Below are 21,037 nucleotides of genomic sequence, written 5' to 3'. Positions count from 1 at the left end.
CGGGACACGAAAGGAGATAGAGAGGGAGAGGTACCCAGCGTCTGAGACTTGTGTAAAGGGGCGCTCGTTAGACCCCCAATTGGCCGAGACTTCACGAGGAACAGAGTATGGAACAAAGCCTTCAGTGAGGCAAGATAAGCGCAGGAGCTGCGAAAGGACAGTGTGGCGGGAGGTCCGCTCTGACTCACACGGTGAGAACCCCCCTGAAGGTAAAGGGAGGCTGATGCCTAGCCCTGAAGTCGGGGAGGTGAGACTCACTTGCCCCCCAGAGACACCGATGCGAAGGCATGTATGAGAAGGTGGAGGAGAGGAGGAGGAGGAAAACGAAACACTTGATCAGAGCTTAAATAGAGAATAGGTACTAACTGACAGGAAACTGGAAGCCCCCTGCTGCACTCCCCCTGAACTACGCAAGCTAACATTTATCAGTATCCAATAAATCTATTCGTTAAGGTGTTCAATTCAAAACAGGAAAAGCCGCCCATCCCTCGCTTTTAGAGTTAAGCACCAATCAATGGCGGGTCAGTGCACGTCCTCGGTCCGCAAGTACAGAGTGCAATTATCAATGCCCTAGATGAGTGGAAAGCATTCTTCCAATCGGCTTGTAAGACACTCAGTGTACAAGTTAATTGTCCTTAATTAATGTTAATGATTGGATTTCTTGAATACTTAAACAAGTCTGAGTACGACTAGAGAGTTTTTTTAACGAGTAATATTTAGAAACGTGGTTATTATAATGGTAGGTTTGGTGATTACTAGCATTTTAATTTTAAAATAAAGTCTAATATTTCTACGCTTCCTCACTATATTTAGCAGACGCCTTTATCCAAAGCGTCTTGCAGACACTAGGGGGTGAACTATGCATCAACAACTGCTCCAGAGTCACTTCTAATAGGACCTCGTTCGTTTAACTTCACATCCCAAGGAGGGAACACAAAGAGGTTAAGCGACTCGCTTAGGGTCCCACACAGTGAGGTTGCGGCTGAGCGGGGATTAGAACCGGGGGACCTCTTGGTATCAAGCCCATTTCCTCTAACCACGGGAGCACAACGAGAGAATGAAAGCGCCGGCCGCTCTTATGTCATGTACTTTCATGTCACGCAGCACACAAGAGCAGAGAGTGATAACAGCATTATTCACCGATGTGTCATGTCCTTGTAGGTTCAGGCCCGGACAGCCCCCAATTCTCAAAGATAACATGCATGCCCCAACAACAGAAACAACATCTGAAACACCTCGACCTGGACGCGCTGCCGCACCTCTTGAGAAAACAGGAATGGGACCATACCCAGGGCAGTAAAGCGTTAATCGCGTCGCTGCTATCCTCCTAACAGAAACTATGATAACTGTGTGCCAGTATTTCATTCTGACACACACTGCCAGTAAATTTAAAATCTAAAATCGAAGGTAACATTTTTATTTTTCAACACAGGCAGCTCGTTTCTATGCTGTTCTTTTTTTTTACATATAGCACCCAATGCAACACGCCCAACTGCCCCGTTAACTTTCTTTTAAACCAGGATTACAATTTAAAAATAATTACACAGCGGGTTATTTTGTGTATTTTGAGGACAGCGAGAAGGACTGTAGGGCAATGGTATTTGAACATCGGCGTATCTAGACGGTACCAGTGAGTCAGAGTCACATTTGTGTGTTATTTATTTATTTATTTTTGGATAAGTTCTCCGCAAGTTCTTGGAACTGTTTACCAGAGCTATTGGGCATGGCTTTCTTTATAAATCACAGCATAAATACAGTGCATCTTTCTTGTTGGGATCTGCCAGGATATTTGCAGATATCATAGATAAATCGTGGAGCCGCGTTTTAAATTGTATTTGTATTACCCAATTGCGTTCCTGTACACTTATTTGCTGTGTTTTTACCGCGGTATTACAGAATTGAACCTCTTAACGCACACGATTGAGACATGTCTTTCTATTGCAATGCTACATCGATAGTCCGAAACTGTAAATGGTTTCTGGCTTATAAATGAAAAACCTACCGACTAGCATGGGCGGATCCGGGGGGGGGGCGACGACCCCCCCCCCCCTTCATGACACTCTAGTCTAATGGTTTCGAAGTGTAAAACCGAGTTTTGCAATGTGTATTTTATAGGGTGTTGCTGTGTGTGGCTCTCTTTTGAAATAACTTCCACACCTATTAAGCAATACAACGACGACGGAAAGCGACTTTACTGATGTTGTTATTCAGCGTGTTGTCTGTTTGAACTGCAATCAGTCTCTCATGCTTGCTTTTCTATACGCAGTTTTATCACAGGGACAGTCCACAGAAGGCATAGTTGCAATAACTATACACTTAACTTTGAAATGTTTTTTGTTCCCCATATCTGTTTAAATATTGTCTTGACTTGTCTTTATTGTACTCCGCAGATGGATTTTTTCTTAGCTGTAGGGTCAATTCCTTTTAACTGTGAAACAGATATTGCGAAAGCTTCCATTGACACCAATGCATTAAACCCGTCCACGTTTCTGCCACTTCATTAGAATTTTCCAGTTATTAAATCCAATTGTAAAACGACTCTGTTACAGATTAGGTAAGAAAGAATAATTTTGTTGCAAAAGATTTATAAATCATAAACGTATTTCAGTATATTTTAGGCGTATACATATTTTTCTATAGTTTACACAACACTTTCATATTCATTTCCCGTGTTAGGAAATTGAAACAGCCGCATGTTGTAATTACAAATTGCACCCCCTTCATCTGTTACACACATAAAAACCGTTTAGACTCTTTATTTGACTAAAACGTACAGACAGAAGAACATAAGAAAGTTTACAAACGAGAGGAGACCATTCGGCCCATCTTGCTCGTTTGGTTGTTAGTAGCTTATTGATCCCAGAATCTCATCAAGCAGCTTCTTGAAGGATCCCAGGGTGTCGGTTTCCACAACATTACTGGGGAGTTGGTTCCAGGCCCTCACAATTCTCTGTGTAAACAAGTGCCTCTTATTTTCTGCTCTGAATGTCCCTTTATCTAATCTCCATTTGTGACCCCTGGTCTTTTGAAGAGGTCCCCTGGGTATACATTGTCAATACCTTTAGGATTTTGAATGCTTGAATCAGATCTTTTTTCCTGTATCATGATCATATTGCAAGGGTTTCACTGCACTGTGTAAATGGATAACATGGTTAACACTTTGAATATTTCAGTGTGTAAAAGTGTATATTCTTTCAACCACTAGGTGTCACTATATCCCACAACGAATGCGTACCGAAACTCAACGGTGCTGTTGAGCGTCCAATCACAGGCGATGATAACCTTGGTGGATGAGAACTGGTGGAACACCCCCCCCATATTATCTCAGCTGTGGCTGTTCAGCATTTCAACTGAATGAAGCGTGACCCTCGTTTCTGGAGCAGATTAATATAATATATGGCATTGCTTATTACAATGTTATTGCATTTTAAAGACAACTTTTACAGAAGTAGAATCATTTTACAATTGATTACATTGTTTTCTTAATAATATTCATATAAATATTAATTTAAATAGCAAATATAGCCAAACCTGCTTCATATCACATGTAAATGTCAATCTCATTTATCACTCATTATACTGTGTGTGTGTGTGTGTGTGTGTGTGTGTGTGTGTGCAGTGTGTGTGTGTGAGTGTGGATCAGTGTGTGTGTGTGAGTGCAGTGAGTGCAGTGTGTGTCAGCCTGTGTGTGTGTCAGTGTGTGTATCAGTGTGTGTGTGTTTATAAATACAATAGAAACAGTCATTAGGTGCAGAAAACAAAAATATTGAAAATAAAAACTTTCAAAAATACTCTTCAAGTCACAGGCTGTGCTGCTGTTGGGTTGTTTCCTGAATCAAGCTCTGTTGAAGAGAAAGCACAATGGTTTACACTTTATCCCATCAGCACACTAGTTATATATCTTATATGTTATGATTGAGTTCCTAACTTGTCAGAGTTGATACCAGGTGTTCATTCAGGTGTGTGGAATCCCTCCTACCTGTTCAAGGTGCTGTATGTGGACTGATCAGGAAACTGTAAGCCCTGTGCAGGGAGAGAGGAGCACAGTTACTGGTTGAGGAGATTCATCAATAGATCTCAATTATAACAGCAGTGTGATTGTATTACAGTAAAGGGTCCTTACTGTGTATGTGCTGTCCGGGTTTTTTGCTTCGCCCTGGAAAAATAAGAACCCAAGATTTCAGTTACTTTCAAAGCAGGTTCTCTTATGAAGAGGATGCATGCCTTGTGTTTTCTGTATATTATTTCCCTGTTATTATCAATACCTGCCTTTGCAGAAACATTAAATAAATCCCCCGGGAAGGGTAGAGTACATTTCAAATAACAAAGGTCGCTCTGTTGTTTCTGTAATGAGCTGTTAATGAATACAGATCAACACACACTCACACTCACCCTCACAAACACTGAGAGCTTCATAAGCACGCGTGCACACAGGTTCACATACAGTATCCCCCTGGTTACTTACAGCTCTCTGGACAGCACTGGTGTTCTCATACACTGCTGATGCATTCGGCCCCAAGAAGTTTTCATAAGTGACAGCACCTGGACCTGCAATACGAGATGCAGAGAAATCAACAGTATAGAATTAGGATATTAAACTGATACATCAACGAGGGTAACAGATTCTGCAGTGTAGAGAGAGCAAGGCTCCCACATTGGGGTGTGTCTCTTACAGTGATCAGGCATACTCACTGCTTTGAGCTGGACCAGGTTTGAGATCATGTGGATTGTTCCTGAACAAAATGGGAAAAATAAATGAGATATTTCCATTTGATTTTCACAGTCAAATGATATTTACATTTAAGATTCATGCTGAGGAAGATACTCACAATAGATCTTCAATGAAACTGGACAGGAAACAGAATAGCTAACAATAGGCTGGGTGCTGAGCAGCACGTCACACAATGTGCCGCTATGTGGACAGTAATCCACGCAGTGCACTCACCTGCATAGTTTAACACTTAAATACACCCCAAGAGCAATGGCAGTGACCCCTGTAAGTGTGCCCATGACAATTCCAGCAATCTCTCCAGATGACAAGGACCCCGAACCTGTGGGCTCTTCTTTATCTAGACAGAGGAGTAAACTGTTAGTGTGTAGAGAAGATCAGCAAACAAACATCTCACAGCTAAGTGTTGGGGAGTGTTGACTATTTCACGACTTTCACAATTCCCTGGACACTCTGCAGTGCACTGAACGAGTTCAGAAAGATCTAGAATATTATAGAACAATGGTGATATTATGACATCAACATTCTAGAAAAAGAACGTTCCATTCTGAGTGCCAGAATTCATTGTAAACAAAGCCAATATGACCTTCACTCTTTACCAGGAAAAGGACACACACAAATGAAAATCATATCGTATAACTCTCCAATCACGATAAATTCCTCTACTGCAGAACTGTTTCTTCCAGTCACTGAGTTCCGGGCTGCACAGGTGTAACTTCCCCTATCAGCATTGCTTACAGAAGCGATCTTGTATTGTGAGCCCTGGGCAGCCTCTGTCTCATTGAAATACCAGCTGTAACTACAAGGGGGGATAGACTGAGTCGAACATGTGAATGTCACGTAGGAATTGAGAACTGCTGAGTCTGGTCCTGTAATAGATACCTGCTCTGGTCCATCTGCAATACACACAAGATAACATTGAAGAGCCTTAAACACTCACACCCCAGTGGAGCAGGCTGAACGAGTCTGAATGCAACACATGCACAGAGAAGAGAGAATCTTTGGATACTTACTATTGACCTCCAATCTGTATCCAGCACTCGCCACTTCACTTACAGGGTTCTCAGCTTTACACTGATATTCTCCTTTATCAGACTGCAGCACTGGGTTGAAGGAGACTACAATGTTGTCCACAGACAATGTTATTCTGTCACTAGTGGACAAGGGCTGACCGTCCTTCAGCCAGAGCCTTGAGGAAACAATCTGTGATCCAAGCACCTCACAGGTCAGGTTTAGAGTCTGGTTTGCTATTGGCTGTGCAAGGCTGGGTTTCACATTTACATTAGTTATTGGCTCTGTGAATAGAAGTTACAGAATTAGGCACTCTATTGGAAAGAGGTGTGTTGTTTTTACAGCAATACTGAATTGGGTGTCCAAAATAATCAGGTCTTTCTTACTTCATCTGATTGGGAATTGAAAGCAAGAAAATACATCTTGTAGAGGTAAGGAAGGGGTCCGCTGTGGTGTAGTTATGGAAACGGTTAAAGGATAACTTTATAATCTCTGAATTTGCATAATAGTTTTAAAAGAATGTATGATCCCATGAAAATAAGATTTCGTTGTCAGTTTCCAGCCACGGTACGCCAGTGCGGCAGGAAAAATGTCAGCGCCCCGATGAGAGGAAAATATTCTTCCAAACAGCTTTTAAAACACTCAGTGTGGAAGCTAATTGCCCTCGATTGGTGCTCAATTGTAAACGTGAGGGAGGACAGCTTTTCCTCATTTTCAAAGCAACATGTTAATGAATGGATTTATTGAATACCTGTTGATAAATGCTTCTGAAAAGCAATTCTGTGTATGAGCAAAGAGTTTCTGCACATCCCTACAGTCGGGACCAGAATGCTAAGCAGTAAGCACTTCTGGGGTATAAACGCTATATATATATATATATATAGTACTTAACTGATACCAGAAATGAAAGCCTGTAAACAGAGATGACATCATACTAAAAAGGATTTCTGAGATACAAAGATAATTTACACAGCAATAGACACATACAAGCTACACAACTGAACAGAATAAACATTCTCTGTGCATATGTGTATCAAAGACCTGATGAGAAAAGTGATAATCCTAAAATTGTAAGAAGATTAGATACATTTATAGGTAGCAATTCAGAGTGTTGGGTTGAAACTATCAAAGCCTTATTTCTACTCCACAAAAGGATGTTCAACAATGAACAATTGTTCCCTATTTACAATACATTGAACTACTTTTAAAAAGCGTTTACACATTCTCTTAGGTTAAAAATTGCTCTGAAAAGAATTAATGAACGTTCTCTGAAACAGAGATACTTAATACAATAATCAATATTGACCTTAAAAAACATTCTTTACAAACAGGTGTGACTAGAGGAAGCTGAAAAAAGGCTATTTTCGCTTTTATTCCACAAGTGAGAAGCTGTTTTCAAAGAGCTGAACGATTGTGGAACCGCGACATTCAGGTTTTGAAAGCTGACTGCTGCCCAGCCGAGTCACTGGTCACTGGCACAAACAATCGACACGACTTCTAACCATCTCTCCACGGTTTAGCATTACTTAGCATCGAGATACAATGGAAACAGCTGGCACGGGTGGGACTCAGATACTCAACCTTCATCCAATATACTGTTTATATAACAAGCGTAACGTATGGAAAATGACGTTGTTAAAATCTAAATCGAATAATTCCTTTCCTTAGATCATGCCCCATCTACCCCCACTGTAAACAGTGTTTGCTCTTTACTCGCATACCTAAAACAAACATACATTTCTGTGACAAATGCTTCTCGATGTGTTAGGGTGCTTTTGTAAACTCAATCTGACGCTCTGAAGGAGCATCTGAGAAATCTCTTCGCTGTGCCGTTAAAATGGCTTTTTCTCGTACAGATATAACCGATATTTATATTGATATGTTTTTGCATGAGTTTTCATCTCGAGTTTAATACTACTGTAATGACTACCGCTGCTCTTCAGTTTGATTTTGTTTTTGTTTGTGTGGCGGACGGTACTGTTTAAAAAAGAAAGAGAAACTGATTGGTGTTGAAGAAGCCAGCGTGTGGACGACACCTCCCCTTTCTCCACTTCGGTCGCTTCAAAATGTAAAACCCCAACTTCAAAAGTCGTTTTGAAAGTGACGGCTCTGTGAATGCAGCTCTGAAGCTGGAGTGGTCACAGTGTGGCTCCGAGCGCTACGACATTGATCTCCTCTGAGTTTCCGAACAGCGCAGAGCACTCCAGGAGTTTAGGAACGAGTGCGCTCTGACACTCTAAGATTGAGCTTACTAACGCACCCTTTGATTTATTATTACTTAAATGACTTACCATAAACGTTCAAGGTAACTTTTCCACTGAATACGTTTACACTTCCCGATACAAAGGCAGTGCCCTGAATTGTATACACTCCAGCGTCGCTGAGCTGCACAGATCTGAGCTCCAGTGACCCTGTAGTTGTGTTCAGGGTGACTCTGTTCTCATATCCCGGGCCTGTGACTGTGACTGATCCGGCCCATGACACCACATGGATCCTTGTACGGCTGAAAGTCCATGTCACTGCAACTAGAGCTCCACGGGATTTCACCTCCAGCGTTACATTGTCTCCAACCTTGCCGATCACAGGATATGTGACAGCTCTTTCTATCAGTGTTGAAGACCCTAGAAAAATCAATTTTAAATATTCTGTCAACACTTTTACTGGCATCTGGAAAGTTTAAAGAAGCAACATCTTTACCTTTTAGAAACAGCAGGAGCCCCAGCGTCAGAAGTGCTGCTTGCGAGTTCTCCATTGCCGTGTGAAAGACACTTCCTCGTTCATATCATTTCAGATAAGAGGCTCTCTATCAAGGAATCGGCCTCTTTATTTGTCATTGAAGGAACCAAATATTATAACTTGATCAACCAACGATCATTTGGGTGCGGTTTTACAATGTTTAGAGAGGAATTTGTGAAAGGAGGGGGGGAAGGGTAGAATGTTTCAGTACACCATTAGGTTGGGTCAGATGTCCAGGGGCAGACTGGGGGGGGGGTGGGGGGGGGGGGGTAGAAGAAGGGCAATGCCTCCTTGCTTGCTAGGTCATAAATTCCAGACTGAAGTGAACATAACAACCGCAACGAAGGGGGCAATCATGCCCCACAGCTATCCTCTATTGGTTGAGTATATGAGTTTAGGGGGTAGACATCACTGAATTGTCTGCTGAGTGCCTAATCCTGATAGGAGCAGGGAATTTTATGTAGAAACTATACAACCCATGTATGTGCTTTACCCGGCAGAACGCCACAGGGTTACTGATGAAGTGACTGTTATTCTCCGGAGCGCTCTGTATTTTGATGACCACTGCAATAAACCTTTGATGCAACGATCGACGTGATTACATTGTCTCTGATCATCTCTGCACTTCATTATGCTGACCCTACATCATAAACAATTTTCTGGAATCTAACTTTATATTTTCATATCATATATTTTGTACAGAGCATGCACAGAGAAACGTTTATTGTGAATGTGATAATCATTTCATCTGCAGTGACAATCCTGATCTGGAGCCGGTAATATAGAATTGCTGCAGCTGCATGTGCACAATACGGGTATGAATTGTGAAGTGCTCTTACAGGAATCAAAACACACGGGATTTTTCTTTTTTTTTTTTTTTGCAACGAAATATTAAATAATCAATATACAGCATTAATATTGGAAGCAACCACGGAACTACTGTAGGACATAAAAGCCCTGCTCACCCTTGGACCGGTTCGACACCAGGACAGTTTGCGCGGTATAGAATATACCGGCACGAAACCACTTTCTGTCATAACTTACTTTTCAATACCAGTACAGCCCGATACAGTTGCGATATACCTGCTGCTTGCGAGTTCTCCATTGCCGTGTGAAAGACACTTCCTCGTTAGAAATATCATTTCAGATAAGAGGCTCTCTATCAATGAACCCGCTTCTTTACTTCTCATCAAACAGAGAGACTGGAATCTAACATTATATTTTCATATCATATATTTTGTACAGAGCATGCAAGCGAAACGTTTCTTGTGAATGTGATAATCATTTCATCTGGGCTTGCATCAATGCTTTGGAGCCGGCATATAGAATTGCTGCAGCTGCATGTGCACAATACGGGTATGAATTGTGAAGAGCCACGCTGCTCTCTGCAGTACACTTTACCTTTTAGTTTTTTTTTTTTGCAAGGCTGAAATATTAAACCAATCAATTTACAGCATTAATATTGGTGTAGCAACCACGGAACTACTGTAAGTGTAACGCTGTAAAGTATTTAAACTGTAAATCAAGACGCGTGTTTGCTTCAGAATATTGTCTTACCTGTATCGGTACCGTGTCGGTTTACCTGCCCACACTTCAGCTGCTCCGAGTCGAATCGAAACAGTACCGGTGCGAAACCTGCTCTTCTCTGAGTTTCCTACCGACACCGATAAGAACTCCAGTCGGCACAGATGTTTCGGTACGGTTCCGCAACGATACCGGTATAAAAATGCTAGTGTGAAGAACAGCGCAAAAGACATGACCCGCAGTTGCACTGTCACGCTGTATTCACTAGGTGTCACTATATACCACGTTTTCTCCGAGTGCTGAGACTTCGTTTAGATATTTGGGTCATGCTTGCTTTCTGTGTGATGATGTGTTTTTTTTTTTGCTGTATTTGTGTTCACTGTAAAGAAAGCCTTATTTTAATAAATTAGAAAAATTAAAATGAATGTTCTTTCATTCAAATGCATTTTTACAACAGAAACAGTCACTGTGTAAATGGACTGGCAAGAGTTAAAGTGAAAATGATGTTTAGAAAATAAGATTGTTATTATATATTGAGAGGATTTCAAAATAATAATACAAAACTTGGGTGATTACCCCTTTAACTTTTTTGCTTCATTAATACAGACACCGTTTGCATTGTGTAAGAGTGTGGTTTACACTTTGAGTATTTCCACTGCATGAAAGTATATATTCTCGCTACCACTAGGTGTCACTGTATCCCACAGTATGAAAGGCATGATGGTGACGTCAGGATGCTGTTGGTTATGCAGAGCCAATCTCCTCCAATCACAGGCGATGATAACCTTGGTGGATGAGAACTGGTGGAACCCCCCCCCCCCCATATTATCTCAGCTGTGGCTGTTCAGCATTTCAGCTGAATGAAGCGTGACCCTCGTTTCTGGAGCAGATTAATATAATATATGGCATTGCTTATTACAATGTTATTGCATTTTAAAGACAACTTTTACAGAAGTAGAAATTTTACAATTGATTACATTGTTTTCTTAATAATATTAATATAAATATTAATTTAAATAGCAAATATAGCCAAACCTGCTTCATATCACATGTAAATGTCAATCTCATTTATCACTCATTATATTGTGTGTGTGTGTGTGTGTGTGTGTGTGTGTGTGTGTGTGTGTGTGTGTCAGAGTGTGAGTGGATCAGTTTGTGTGTGAGTGCAGTGTGTGTGTCAGCCTGTGTGTGTGTCAGTGTGTGTATCAGTGTGTGTGTTTATAAATACAATAGAAACATTCATTAGGTGCAGAAAACAAAAATATTGAAAATAAAAACTTTCAAAAATACTCTTCAAGTCACAGGCTGTGCTGCTGTTGGGTTGTTTCCTGAATCAAGCTCTGTTGAAGAGAAAGCACAATGGTTTACACTTTATCCCATCAGCACACTAGTTATATATCTTATATGTTATGATTGAGTTCCTAACTTGTCAGAGTTGATACCAGGTGTTCATTCAGGTGTGTGGAATCCCTCCTACCTGTTCAAGGTGCTGTATGTGGACTGATCAGGAAACTGTAAGCCCTGTGCAGGGAGAGAGGAGCACAGTTACTGGTTGAGGAGATTCATCAATAGATCTCAATTATAACAGCAGTGTGATTGTATTACAGTAAAGGGTCCTTACTGTGTATGTGCTGTCCGGGTTTTTTGCTTCGCCCTGGAAAAATAAGAACCCAAGATTTCAGTTACTTTCAAAGCAGGTTCTCTTATGAAGAGGATGCATGCCTTGTGTTTTCTGTATATTATTTCCCTGTTATTATCAATACCTGCCTTTGCAGAAACATTAAATAAATCCCCCGGGAAGCTTAGAGTACATTTCAAATAACAAAGGTTGCTCTGTTGTTTCTGTAATGAGCTGTTAATGAATACAGATCAACACACACTCACACTCACCCTCACAAACACTGAGAGCTTCATAAGCACGCGTGCACACAGGTTCACATACAGTATCCCCCTGGTTACTTACAGCTCTCTGGACAGCACTGGTGTTCTCATACACTGCTGATGCATTCGGAACCTTGCAATTTTCATAAGTGACAGCACCTGGACCTGCAATACGAGATGCAGAGAAATCAACAGTATAGAATTAGGATATTAAACTGATACATCAACGAGGGTAATAGATTCTGCAGTGTAGAGAGAGCAAGGCTCCCACATTGGGGTGTGTCTCTTACAGTGATCAGGCATACTCACTGCTTTGAGCTGGACCAGTTTTGAGATCATGTGGATTGTTCCTGAATAAAATGGGAAACATAAATGAGATATTTCCATTTGATTTTCACAGTCAAATGATATTTACATTTAAGATTCATGCTGAGGAAGATACTCACAATAGATCTTCAATGAAACTGGACAGGAAACAGAATAGCTAACAATAGGCTGGGTGCTGAGCAGCACGTCACACAATGTGCCGCTATGTGGACAGTAATCCACGCAGTGCACTCACCTGCATAGTTTAACACTTAAATACACCCCAAGAGCAACGGCAGTGACCCCTGCAAGTGTGCCCATGACAATTCCAGCGATCTCTCCAGATGACAAGGACCCCGAACCTGTGGGCTCTTCTTTATCTAGACAGAGGAGTAAACTGTTAGTGTGTAGAGAAGATCAGCAAACAAACATCTCACAGCTAAGTGTTGGGGAGTGTTTACTATTTCACGACTTTCACAATTCCCTGGACACTCTGCAGTGCACTGAACGAGTTCAGAAAGATCTAGAATATTATAGAACAATGGTGATATTATGACATCAACATTCTAGAAAAAGAACGTTCCATTCTGAGTGCCAGAATTCATTGTAAACAAAGCCAATATGACCTTCACTCTTTACCAGGGAAAAGACGCACACAAATGAAAATCATATCGTATAACTCTCCAATCACGATAAATTCCTTTACTGCAGAACTGTTTCTTCCAGTCACTGAGTTCCGGGCTACACAGGTGTAACTTCCCCTATCAGCATTGCTTACAGAAGCGATCTTGTATTGTGAGCCCTGGGCAGCCTCTGTCTCATTGAAATACCAGGTGTAATTACAAGGGGGGATAGACTGAGCCGAACATGTGAATGTTACGGAGGAATTGAGAACTGCTGAGTCTGGTCCTGTAATAGATACCTGCTCTGGTCCATCTGCAATACACACAAGATAACAGTGAAGAGCCTTAAACACTCACACCCCAGTGGAGCAGGCTGAACGAGTCTGAATGCAACATGCACAGAGAAGAGAGGATCTTTGGATACTTACAATTGACCTCCAATCTGTATCCAGCACTCGTCACTCCACTTACAGGGTTCTCAGCTTTACACTGATATGTGCCTTTATCAGACTGCAGCACTGGGTCGAAGGAGACTACAATGTTGTCCACAGACAATGTTATTCTGTCACTAGTGGACAAGGGCTGACCGTCCTTCAGCCAGAGCCTTGAGGAAACAATCTGTGATCCAAACATCTCGCAGGTCAGGTTTAGAGTCTGGTTTGCTATTGGTTGTGCAAGGCTGGGTTTCACATTTACATTAGTTATTGGCTCTGTGAATAGAAGTTACAGAATTAGGCACTCTATTGGAAAGAGGTGTGTTGTTTTTACAGCAATACTGAATTGGGTGTCCAAAATAATAAGGTCTTTCTTACTTCATCTGATTGGGAATTGAAAACAAGAAAATACATCTTGTAGAGGTAAGGAAGGGGTCCGCTGTGGTGTAGTTATGGAAACAGTTAAAGGATAACTTTATAATCTCTGAATTTGCATAATAGTTTTAAAAGAATGTATGATCCCATGAAAATAAGATTTCGTTGTCAGTTTCCAGCCACGGTACGCCAGTGCGGCAGGAAAAATGTCAGCGCCCCGATGAGAGGAAAATATTCTTCCAAATGGCTTTTAAAACACTCAGTGTGGAAGCTAATTGCCCTCGATTGGTGCTCAATTGTAAACGTGAGGGAGGACAGCTTTTCCTCATTTTCAAAGCAACATGTTAATGAATGGATTTATTGAATACCTGTTGATAAATGCTTCTGAAAAGCAATTCTGTGTATGAGCAAAGAGTTTCTGCACATCCCTACAGTCGGGACCAGAATGCTAAGCAGTAAGCACTTCTGGGGTATAAACGCTATATATATATATAGTACTTAACTGATACCAGAAATGAAAGCCTGTAAACAGAGATGACATCATACTAAAAAGGATTTCTGAGATACAAAGATAATTTACACAGCAATAGACACATACAAGCTACACAACTGAACAGAATAAACATTCTCTGTGCATATGTGTATCAAAGACCTGATGAGAAAAGTGATAATCCTAAAATTGTAAGAAGATTAGATACATTTATAGGTAGCAATTCAGAGTGTTGGGTTGAAACTATCAAAGCCTTATTTCTACTCCACAAAAGGATGTTCAACAATGAACAATTGTTCCCTATTTACAATACATTGAACTACTTTTAAAAAGCGTTTACACATTCTCTTAGGTTAAAAAGTGCTCTGAAAAGTATTAATGAACGTTCTCTGAAACAGAGATACTTAATACAATAATCAATATTGACCTTAAAAACATTCTTTACAAACAGGTGTGACTAGAGGAAGCTGAAAAAAGGCTATTTTCGCTTTTATTCCACAAGTGAGACGCTGTTTTCAAAGAGCTGAACGATTGTGGAACCGCGACATTCAGGTTTTGAAAGCTGACTGCTGCCCAGCCGAGTCACTGGTCACTGGCACAAACAATCGACACGACTTCTAACCATCTCTCCACGGTTTAGCATTACTTAGCATCGAGATACAATGGAAACAGCTGGCACGGGTGGGACTCAGATACTCAACCTTCATCCAATATACTGTTTATATAACAAGCGTAACGTATGGAAAATAACGTTGTTAAAATCTAAATCGAATAATTCCTTTCCTTAGATCAAGCCCCATCTACCCCCACTGTAAACAGTGTTTGCTCTTTACTCGCATACCTACAACAAACATACATTTCTGTGACAAATGCTTCTCGATGTGTTAGGGTGCTTTTGTAAACTCAATCTGACGCTCTGAAGGAGCATCTGAGAAATCTCTTCGCTGTGCCGTTAAAATGGCTTTTTCTCGTACAGATATAACCGATATTTATATTGATATGTTTTTGCATGAGTTTTCATCTCGAGTTTAATACTACTGTAATGACTACCGCTGCTCTTCAGTTTGATTTTGTTTTTGTTTGTGTGGCGGACGGTACTGTTTAAAAAAGAAAGAGAAACTGATTGGTGTTGAAGAAGCCAGCGTGTGGACGACACCTCCCCTTTCTCCACTTCGGTCGCTTCAAAATGTAAAACCCCAACTTCAAAATATGGAATATCTTTTTTTCCTCTCAAAAAACATTAAAATGACCAATATAGAAATGCATAATAAAGCAGTTTTAGAATACACCCGCATTCCACCACAGCGAGCCGTTAGCCGTTTTGAAAGTGACGGCTCTGTGAATGCAGCTCTGAAGCTGGAGTGGTCACAGTGTGGCTCCGAGCGCTACGACATTGATCTCCTCTGAGTTTCCGAACAGCGCAGAGCACTCCAGGAGTTTAGGAACGAGTGCGCTCTGACACTCTAAGATTGAGCTTACTAACGCACCCTTTGATTTACTACTACTTAAATGACTTACCATAAACGTTCAAGGTAACTTTTCCATTGAATGTGTTTACACTTCCCGATACAAAGGCAGTGCCCTGAATTGTATACACTCCAGAGTCGCTGAGCTGCACAGATCTGAGCTCCAGTGACCCTGTAGTTGTGATCAGGGTGACTCTGTTCTCATATCCCGGGCCTGTGACAGGGACTGATCCGGTCCATTGCACCACATGGATCCCTGTACGGCTGAAAGTCCATGTCACTGCAGCTAGAGCTCCACGGGGTTTAACCTCCAGCGTTACATTGTCTCCAACCTTGCCGATCACAGGATCTGTGACAGGTCTTTCTATCAGTGTTGAAGACCCTAGAAAAATCAGTTTTAAATATTCTGTCAACACTCTTACTGGCATCTGGAAAGTTTAAAGGATCAACATCGTTACCTTTTAGAAACAGCAGGAGCCCCAGAGTCAGAAGTGCTGCTTGCGAGTTCTCCATTGCCATGTGAAAGACACTTCCTCGTTCATATCATTTCAGATAAGAGGCTTTGCTGAGTCAGAATCTATCAAGGAATCGGCCTCTTTATTTGTCATTGAAGGAACCAAATATTATAACTTGATAAACCAACGATCATTTGTTTCTGCAGTTCCTGATACAACGGTATTGCCCTGAAATGCATACTCCAGTGTCATTGAGCTGCACTGATCTGAGCTCCAGTGACCCTGTAGCTGTGTTCAGGGTGACTCTGTTCACATATCCCGGGAATATGACTGGGGCTGATCCAGACCATGACGCCACAGGGATCCTTGCAGGGCTAAAAAACCAGGCCACTGAAGCTAGAACTCCAGGGGGTTTAATCTGCAGCTGTACATTGCCTCCAACCTCGCTGATTACAGGGTCTGTGACAGGTTTTAGTTCCAAAGCTGAATGAACCTACAAGAAATAAAATAAAATAACGATCTATATAGTTAAAAATCATCACATGTTGTCAAACAGTACAATTGTGCTATTACGCTTGATTGAATTTACTATTTTACCTTAGAATTCAGAGTATGACACCGAAATGCTTAAAAACACATTAACAAAATACACTCAATGAAGTGTTAAACTGAATGAACGGTGAATATAGACCTACATGAACCAGCAATAACGGGATATCTGCACATGCTTTCTGATGCAACGCCTTCAAATTATAGTATAGAGATATTATTTTTACTTGAAGGCATGCTAAATGAGTAAGGGTCCCATTACAGCACTCTCGCACGCAGCTGGAAAGTTTAAAGGATCAACATCGTTACCTTTTAGAAACAGCAGGAGCCCCAGCGTCAGAAGTGCTGCTTGCGAGTTCTCCATTGCCGTGTGAAAGACACTTCCTCGTTCATATCATTTCAGATAAGAGGCTCTCTATCAATGAACCCGCTTCTTTACTTCTCATAAACAGATTTTCTGGAATCTAACATTATATTTTCATATCATATATTTTGTACAGAGCATGCACAGCGAAACGTTTCTTGTGAATGTGATAATCATTTCATCTGCAGTGACAATCCTGATCTGGAGCCGGTAATATAGAATTGCTGCAGCTGCATGTGCACAATACGGGTATTAATTGTGAAGTGCACTTACAGGATTTTAAAAACACACTGCTTCTTTTTTTTTTTTTTTTTGCAAGGCTGAAATATTAAACCAATCAATATACAGCATTAATATTGGGAGCAACCACGGAACTACTGTAAGTGTAACGCTGTAAAGTATTGAAAATGTAAATCAAGACGCGTGTTTGCTTCAGAATATTGTCTTACCTGTATCGGTACCGTGTCGGTTTACCTGCCCACACTTCAGCTGCTCCGAGTCGAATCGAAACAGTACCGGTGCGAAACCTGCTCTTCTCTGAGTTTCCTACCGACACCGATAAGAACTCCAGTCGGCACAGATGTTTCGGTACGGTTCCGCAACGATACCGGTATAAAAATGCTAGTGTGAAGAACAGCGCAAAAGACATGACCCGCAGTTGCACTGTCACGCTGTATTCACTAGGTGTCACTATATACCACGTTTTCTCCGAGTGCTGAGACTTCGTTTAGATATTTGGGTCATGCTTGCTTTCTGTGTGATGATGTGTTTTTTTTTTTTTTTTTTTTTTTTTTTTTTTGCTGTATTTGTGTTCACTGTAAAGAAAGCCTTATTTTAATAAATTAGAAAAATTAAAATGAATGTTCTTTCATTCAAATGCATTTTTACAACAGAAACAGTCACTGTGTAAATGGACTGGCAAGAGTTAAAGTGAAAATGATGTTTAGAAAATAAGATTGTTATTATATAGTGGAGAGGATTTCAAAATAATAATACAAAACTTGGGTGATTACCCCTTTAACTTTTTTGCTTCATTAATACAGACACCGTTTGCATTGTGTAAGAGTGTGGTTTACACTTTGAGTATTTCCACTGCATGAAAGTATATATTCTCGCTACCACTAGGTGTCACTGTTTCTCACAGTATGAAAGGCATGATGGTGACGTCAGGATGCTGTTGGTTATGCAGAGCCAATCTCCTCCAATCACAGGCGATGATAACCTTGGTGGATGAGAACTGGTGGAACACCCCCCCCCCCCATATTATCTCAGCTGTGGCTGTTCAGCATTTCAGCTGAATGAAGCGTGACCCTCGTTTCTGGAGCAGATTAATATGGGGGGGAATGAGCGTCTAATTATTATATACCTTAATCGAATAATGAGCAATACGTAAAATTACAATGTTATTGCATCGTACAGACTTTTACAATAACCGTTAACTTTACCATGTGAACACAAAAATTATTTTCTTAAAAATATTAATATATCGTAATATCGACGCGAAGTATAGTGTACATTTACAGTTATAGTCAAATAGTGAGTAATATTGTGTGTGTGTGTGTGGGTGTGTGTGTGTGTGTGTGTGCGTGTGTGTGTGTCAGAGTGTGAGTGGATCAGTTTGTGTGTGAGTGCAGTGTGTGTGTCAGCCTGTGTGTGTGTCAGTGTGTGTATCAGTGTGTGTGTGTTTATAAATACAATAGAAACAGTCATTAGGTGCAGAAAACAAAAATATTGAAAATAAAAACTTTCAAAAATACTCTTCAAGTCACAGGCTGTGCTGGTGTTGGGTTGTTTCCTGAATCAAGCTCTGTTGAAGAGAAAGCACAATGGTTTACACTTTATCCCATCAGCACACTAGTTATATATCTTATATGTTATGATTGAGTTCCTAACTTGTTAGAGTTGATACCAGGTGTTCATTCAGGTGTGTGGAATCCCTCCTACCTGTTCAAGGTGCTGTATGTGGACTGATCAGGAAACTGTAAGCCCTGTGCAGGGAGAGAGGAGCACAGTTACTGGTTGAGGAGATTCATCAATAGATCTCAATTATAACAGCAGTGTGATTGTATTACAGTAAAGGGTCCTTACTGTGTATGTGCTGTCCGGGTTTTTTGCTTCGCCCTGGAAAAATAAGAACCCAAGATTTCAGTTACTTTCAAAGCAGGTTCTCTTATGAAGAGGATGCATGCCTTGTGTTTTCTGTATATTATTTCCCTGTTATTATCAATACCTGCCTTTGCAGAAACATTAAATAAATCCCCCGGGAAGGGTAGAGTACATTTCAAAAAACAAAGGCCACTCTGTTGTTACTGTAATGAGCTGGTAATGAATACAGATCAACACACACTCACACTCACCCTCACAAACACTGAGAGCTTCATAAGCACGCGTGCACACAGGTTCACATACAGTATCCCCCTGGTTACTTACTGCTCTCTGGACAGCACTGGTGTTCTCATACACTGCTGATGCTTTCGGAACCTTGCAATTTTCATAAGTGACAGCACCTGGACCTGCAATACGAGATGCAGAGAAATCAACAGTATAGAATTAGGATATTAAACTGATACATCAACGAGGGTAATAGATTCTGCAGTGTAGAGAGAGCAAGGCTCCCACATTGGGGTGTGTCTCTTACAGTGATCATGCATACTCACTGCTTTGAGCTGGACCAGGTTTGAGATCATGTGGATTGTTCCTGAATAAAATGGGAAACATAAATGAGATATTTCCATTTGATTTTCACAGTCAAATGATATTTACATTTAAGATTCATGCTGAGGAAGATACTCACAATAGATCTTCAATGAAACTGGACAGGAAACAGAATAGCTAACAATAGGCTGGGTGCTGAGCAGCACGTCACACAATGTGCCGCTATGTGGACAGTAATCCACGCAGTGCACTCACCTGCATAGTTTAACACTTAAATACACCCCAAGAGCAATGGCAGTGACCCCTGCAAGTGTGCCCATGACAATTCCAGCGATCTCTCCTGAAGACAAGGACCCCGAACCTGTGGGCTCTTCTTTATCTAGACAGAGGAGTAAACTGTTAGTGTGTAGAGAAGATCAGCAAACAAACATCTCACAGCTAAGTGTTGGGGAGTGTTCACTATTTCACGACTTTCACAATTCCCTGGACACTCTGCAGTGCACTGAACGAGTTCAGAAAGATCTAGAATATTATAGAACAATGGTGATATTATGACATCAACATTCTAGAAAAAGAACGTTCCATTCTGAGTGCCAGAATTCATTGTAAACAAAGCCAATATGACCTTCACTCTTTACCAGGGAAAAGACGCACACAAATGAAAATCATATCGTATAACTCTCCAATCACGATAAATTCCTCTACTGCAGAACTGTTTCTTCCAGTCACTGAGTTCCGGGCTACACAGGTGTAACTTCCCCTATCAGCATTGCTTACAGAAGCGATCTTGTATTGTGAGCCCTGGGCAGCCTCTGTCTCATTGAAATACCAGGTGTAACTACAAGGGGGATAGACTGAGTCTAACATGTGAATGTCACGTAGGAATTGAGAACTGCTGAGTCTGGTCCTGTAATAGATACCTGCTCTGGTCCATCTGCAATACACACAAGATAACATTGAAGAGCCTTAAACACTCACACCCCAGTGGAGCAGGCTGAACGAGTCTGAATGCAACATGCACAGAGAAGGGCGGATCTTTGGATACTTACAATTGACCTCCAATCTGTATCCAGCACTCGTCACTTCACTTACAGGGTTCTCAGCTTTACACTGATATGTGCCTTTATCAGACTGCAGCACTGGATTGAAGGAGACTGTGCTGTTGTCCACAGACAATGTTATTCTGTCACTAGTGGACAAGGGCTGACCGTCCTTCAGCCAGAGCCTTGAGGAAATAGTCTGTGATCCAAGCACCTCACAGGTCAGGTTTAGAGTCTGGTTTGCTATTGGTTGTGCAAGGCAGGGTTTCACATTTACATTAGTTATTGGCTCTGTGAATAGAAGTTACAGAATTAGGCACTCTATTGGAAAGAGGTGTGTTGTTTTTACAGCAATACTGAATTGGGTGTCCAAAATAATCAGGTCTTTCTTACTTCATC

The 21,037-nt window shown here is 41.1% G+C and overlaps 3 protein-coding genes across 4 annotated transcripts; all 3 read right to left on the bottom strand.

Annotated features, from left to right (window-relative positions):
* Positions 1–3,747: 3,747 nt before the first annotated feature.
* Positions 3,748–8,600, bottom strand: LOC121298938 (carcinoembryonic antigen-related cell adhesion molecule 1-like). Of its 2 annotated transcripts, XM_041226277.1 has the most exons (8): positions 8,438–8,600; positions 8,032–8,361; positions 4,946–5,069; positions 4,693–4,733; positions 4,466–4,548; positions 4,124–4,156; positions 3,980–4,023; positions 3,748–3,842 (listed from the first exon to the last, which is right to left on the bottom strand). In XM_041226277.1, the coding sequence occupies exons 1-8, from the start codon at positions 8,490–8,492 to the stop codon at positions 3,836–3,838; spliced, it is 717 nt and encodes a 238-aa protein (XP_041082211.1). In that variant the 5' UTR covers positions 8,493–8,600; the 3' UTR covers positions 3,748–3,835. The 2 variants fall into 2 exon arrangements, with proteins under 2 accessions (XP_041082211.1, XP_041082210.1); XM_041226276.1 differs by lacking the exons at positions 3,748–3,842; positions 3,980–4,023; positions 4,124–4,156; ... (1 more) ...; positions 4,693–4,733; positions 4,946–5,069 and adding an exon at positions 5,562–6,024.
* A 2,649-nt stretch (positions 8,601–11,249) lies between these two features.
* Positions 11,250–13,731, bottom strand: LOC121298939 (carcinoembryonic antigen-related cell adhesion molecule 1-like). Its single transcript, XM_041226278.1, has 7 exons — positions 13,239–13,731; positions 12,444–12,567; positions 12,191–12,231; positions 11,964–12,046; positions 11,622–11,654; positions 11,478–11,521; positions 11,250–11,340 (listed from the first exon to the last, which is right to left on the bottom strand). Exons 1-7 carry the CDS (start codon positions 13,441–13,443, stop codon positions 11,334–11,336), a joined length of 537 nt encoding a protein of 178 aa, XP_041082212.1. The 5' UTR covers positions 13,444–13,731; the 3' UTR covers positions 11,250–11,333.
* Positions 13,732–18,626: 4,895 nt separating this feature from the next.
* On the bottom strand, positions 18,627–20,936 carry LOC121298580 (carcinoembryonic antigen-related cell adhesion molecule 1-like; the record flags this gene model as incomplete). The annotated part of the gene is made up of 7 exons (XM_041225708.1): positions 18,627–18,750; positions 18,888–18,931; positions 19,032–19,064; positions 19,374–19,456; positions 19,601–19,641; positions 19,854–19,977; positions 20,648–20,936. Coding segments are annotated over 7 exons (621 nt in total), but the record flags the coding sequence as incomplete, so codon positions are not given.
* Between the last annotated feature and the right edge of the window lie 101 nt (positions 20,937–21,037).

The sequence above is a fragment of the Polyodon spathula genome, chromosome 24, assembly GCF_017654505.1.
Source record: "Polyodon spathula isolate WHYD16114869_AA chromosome 24, ASM1765450v1, whole genome shotgun sequence".
In the NCBI taxonomy this organism is placed as follows: domain Eukaryota; kingdom Metazoa; phylum Chordata; class Actinopteri; order Acipenseriformes; family Polyodontidae; genus Polyodon; species Polyodon spathula.
This window is presented reverse-complemented; position numbering and strand designations above follow the sequence as displayed.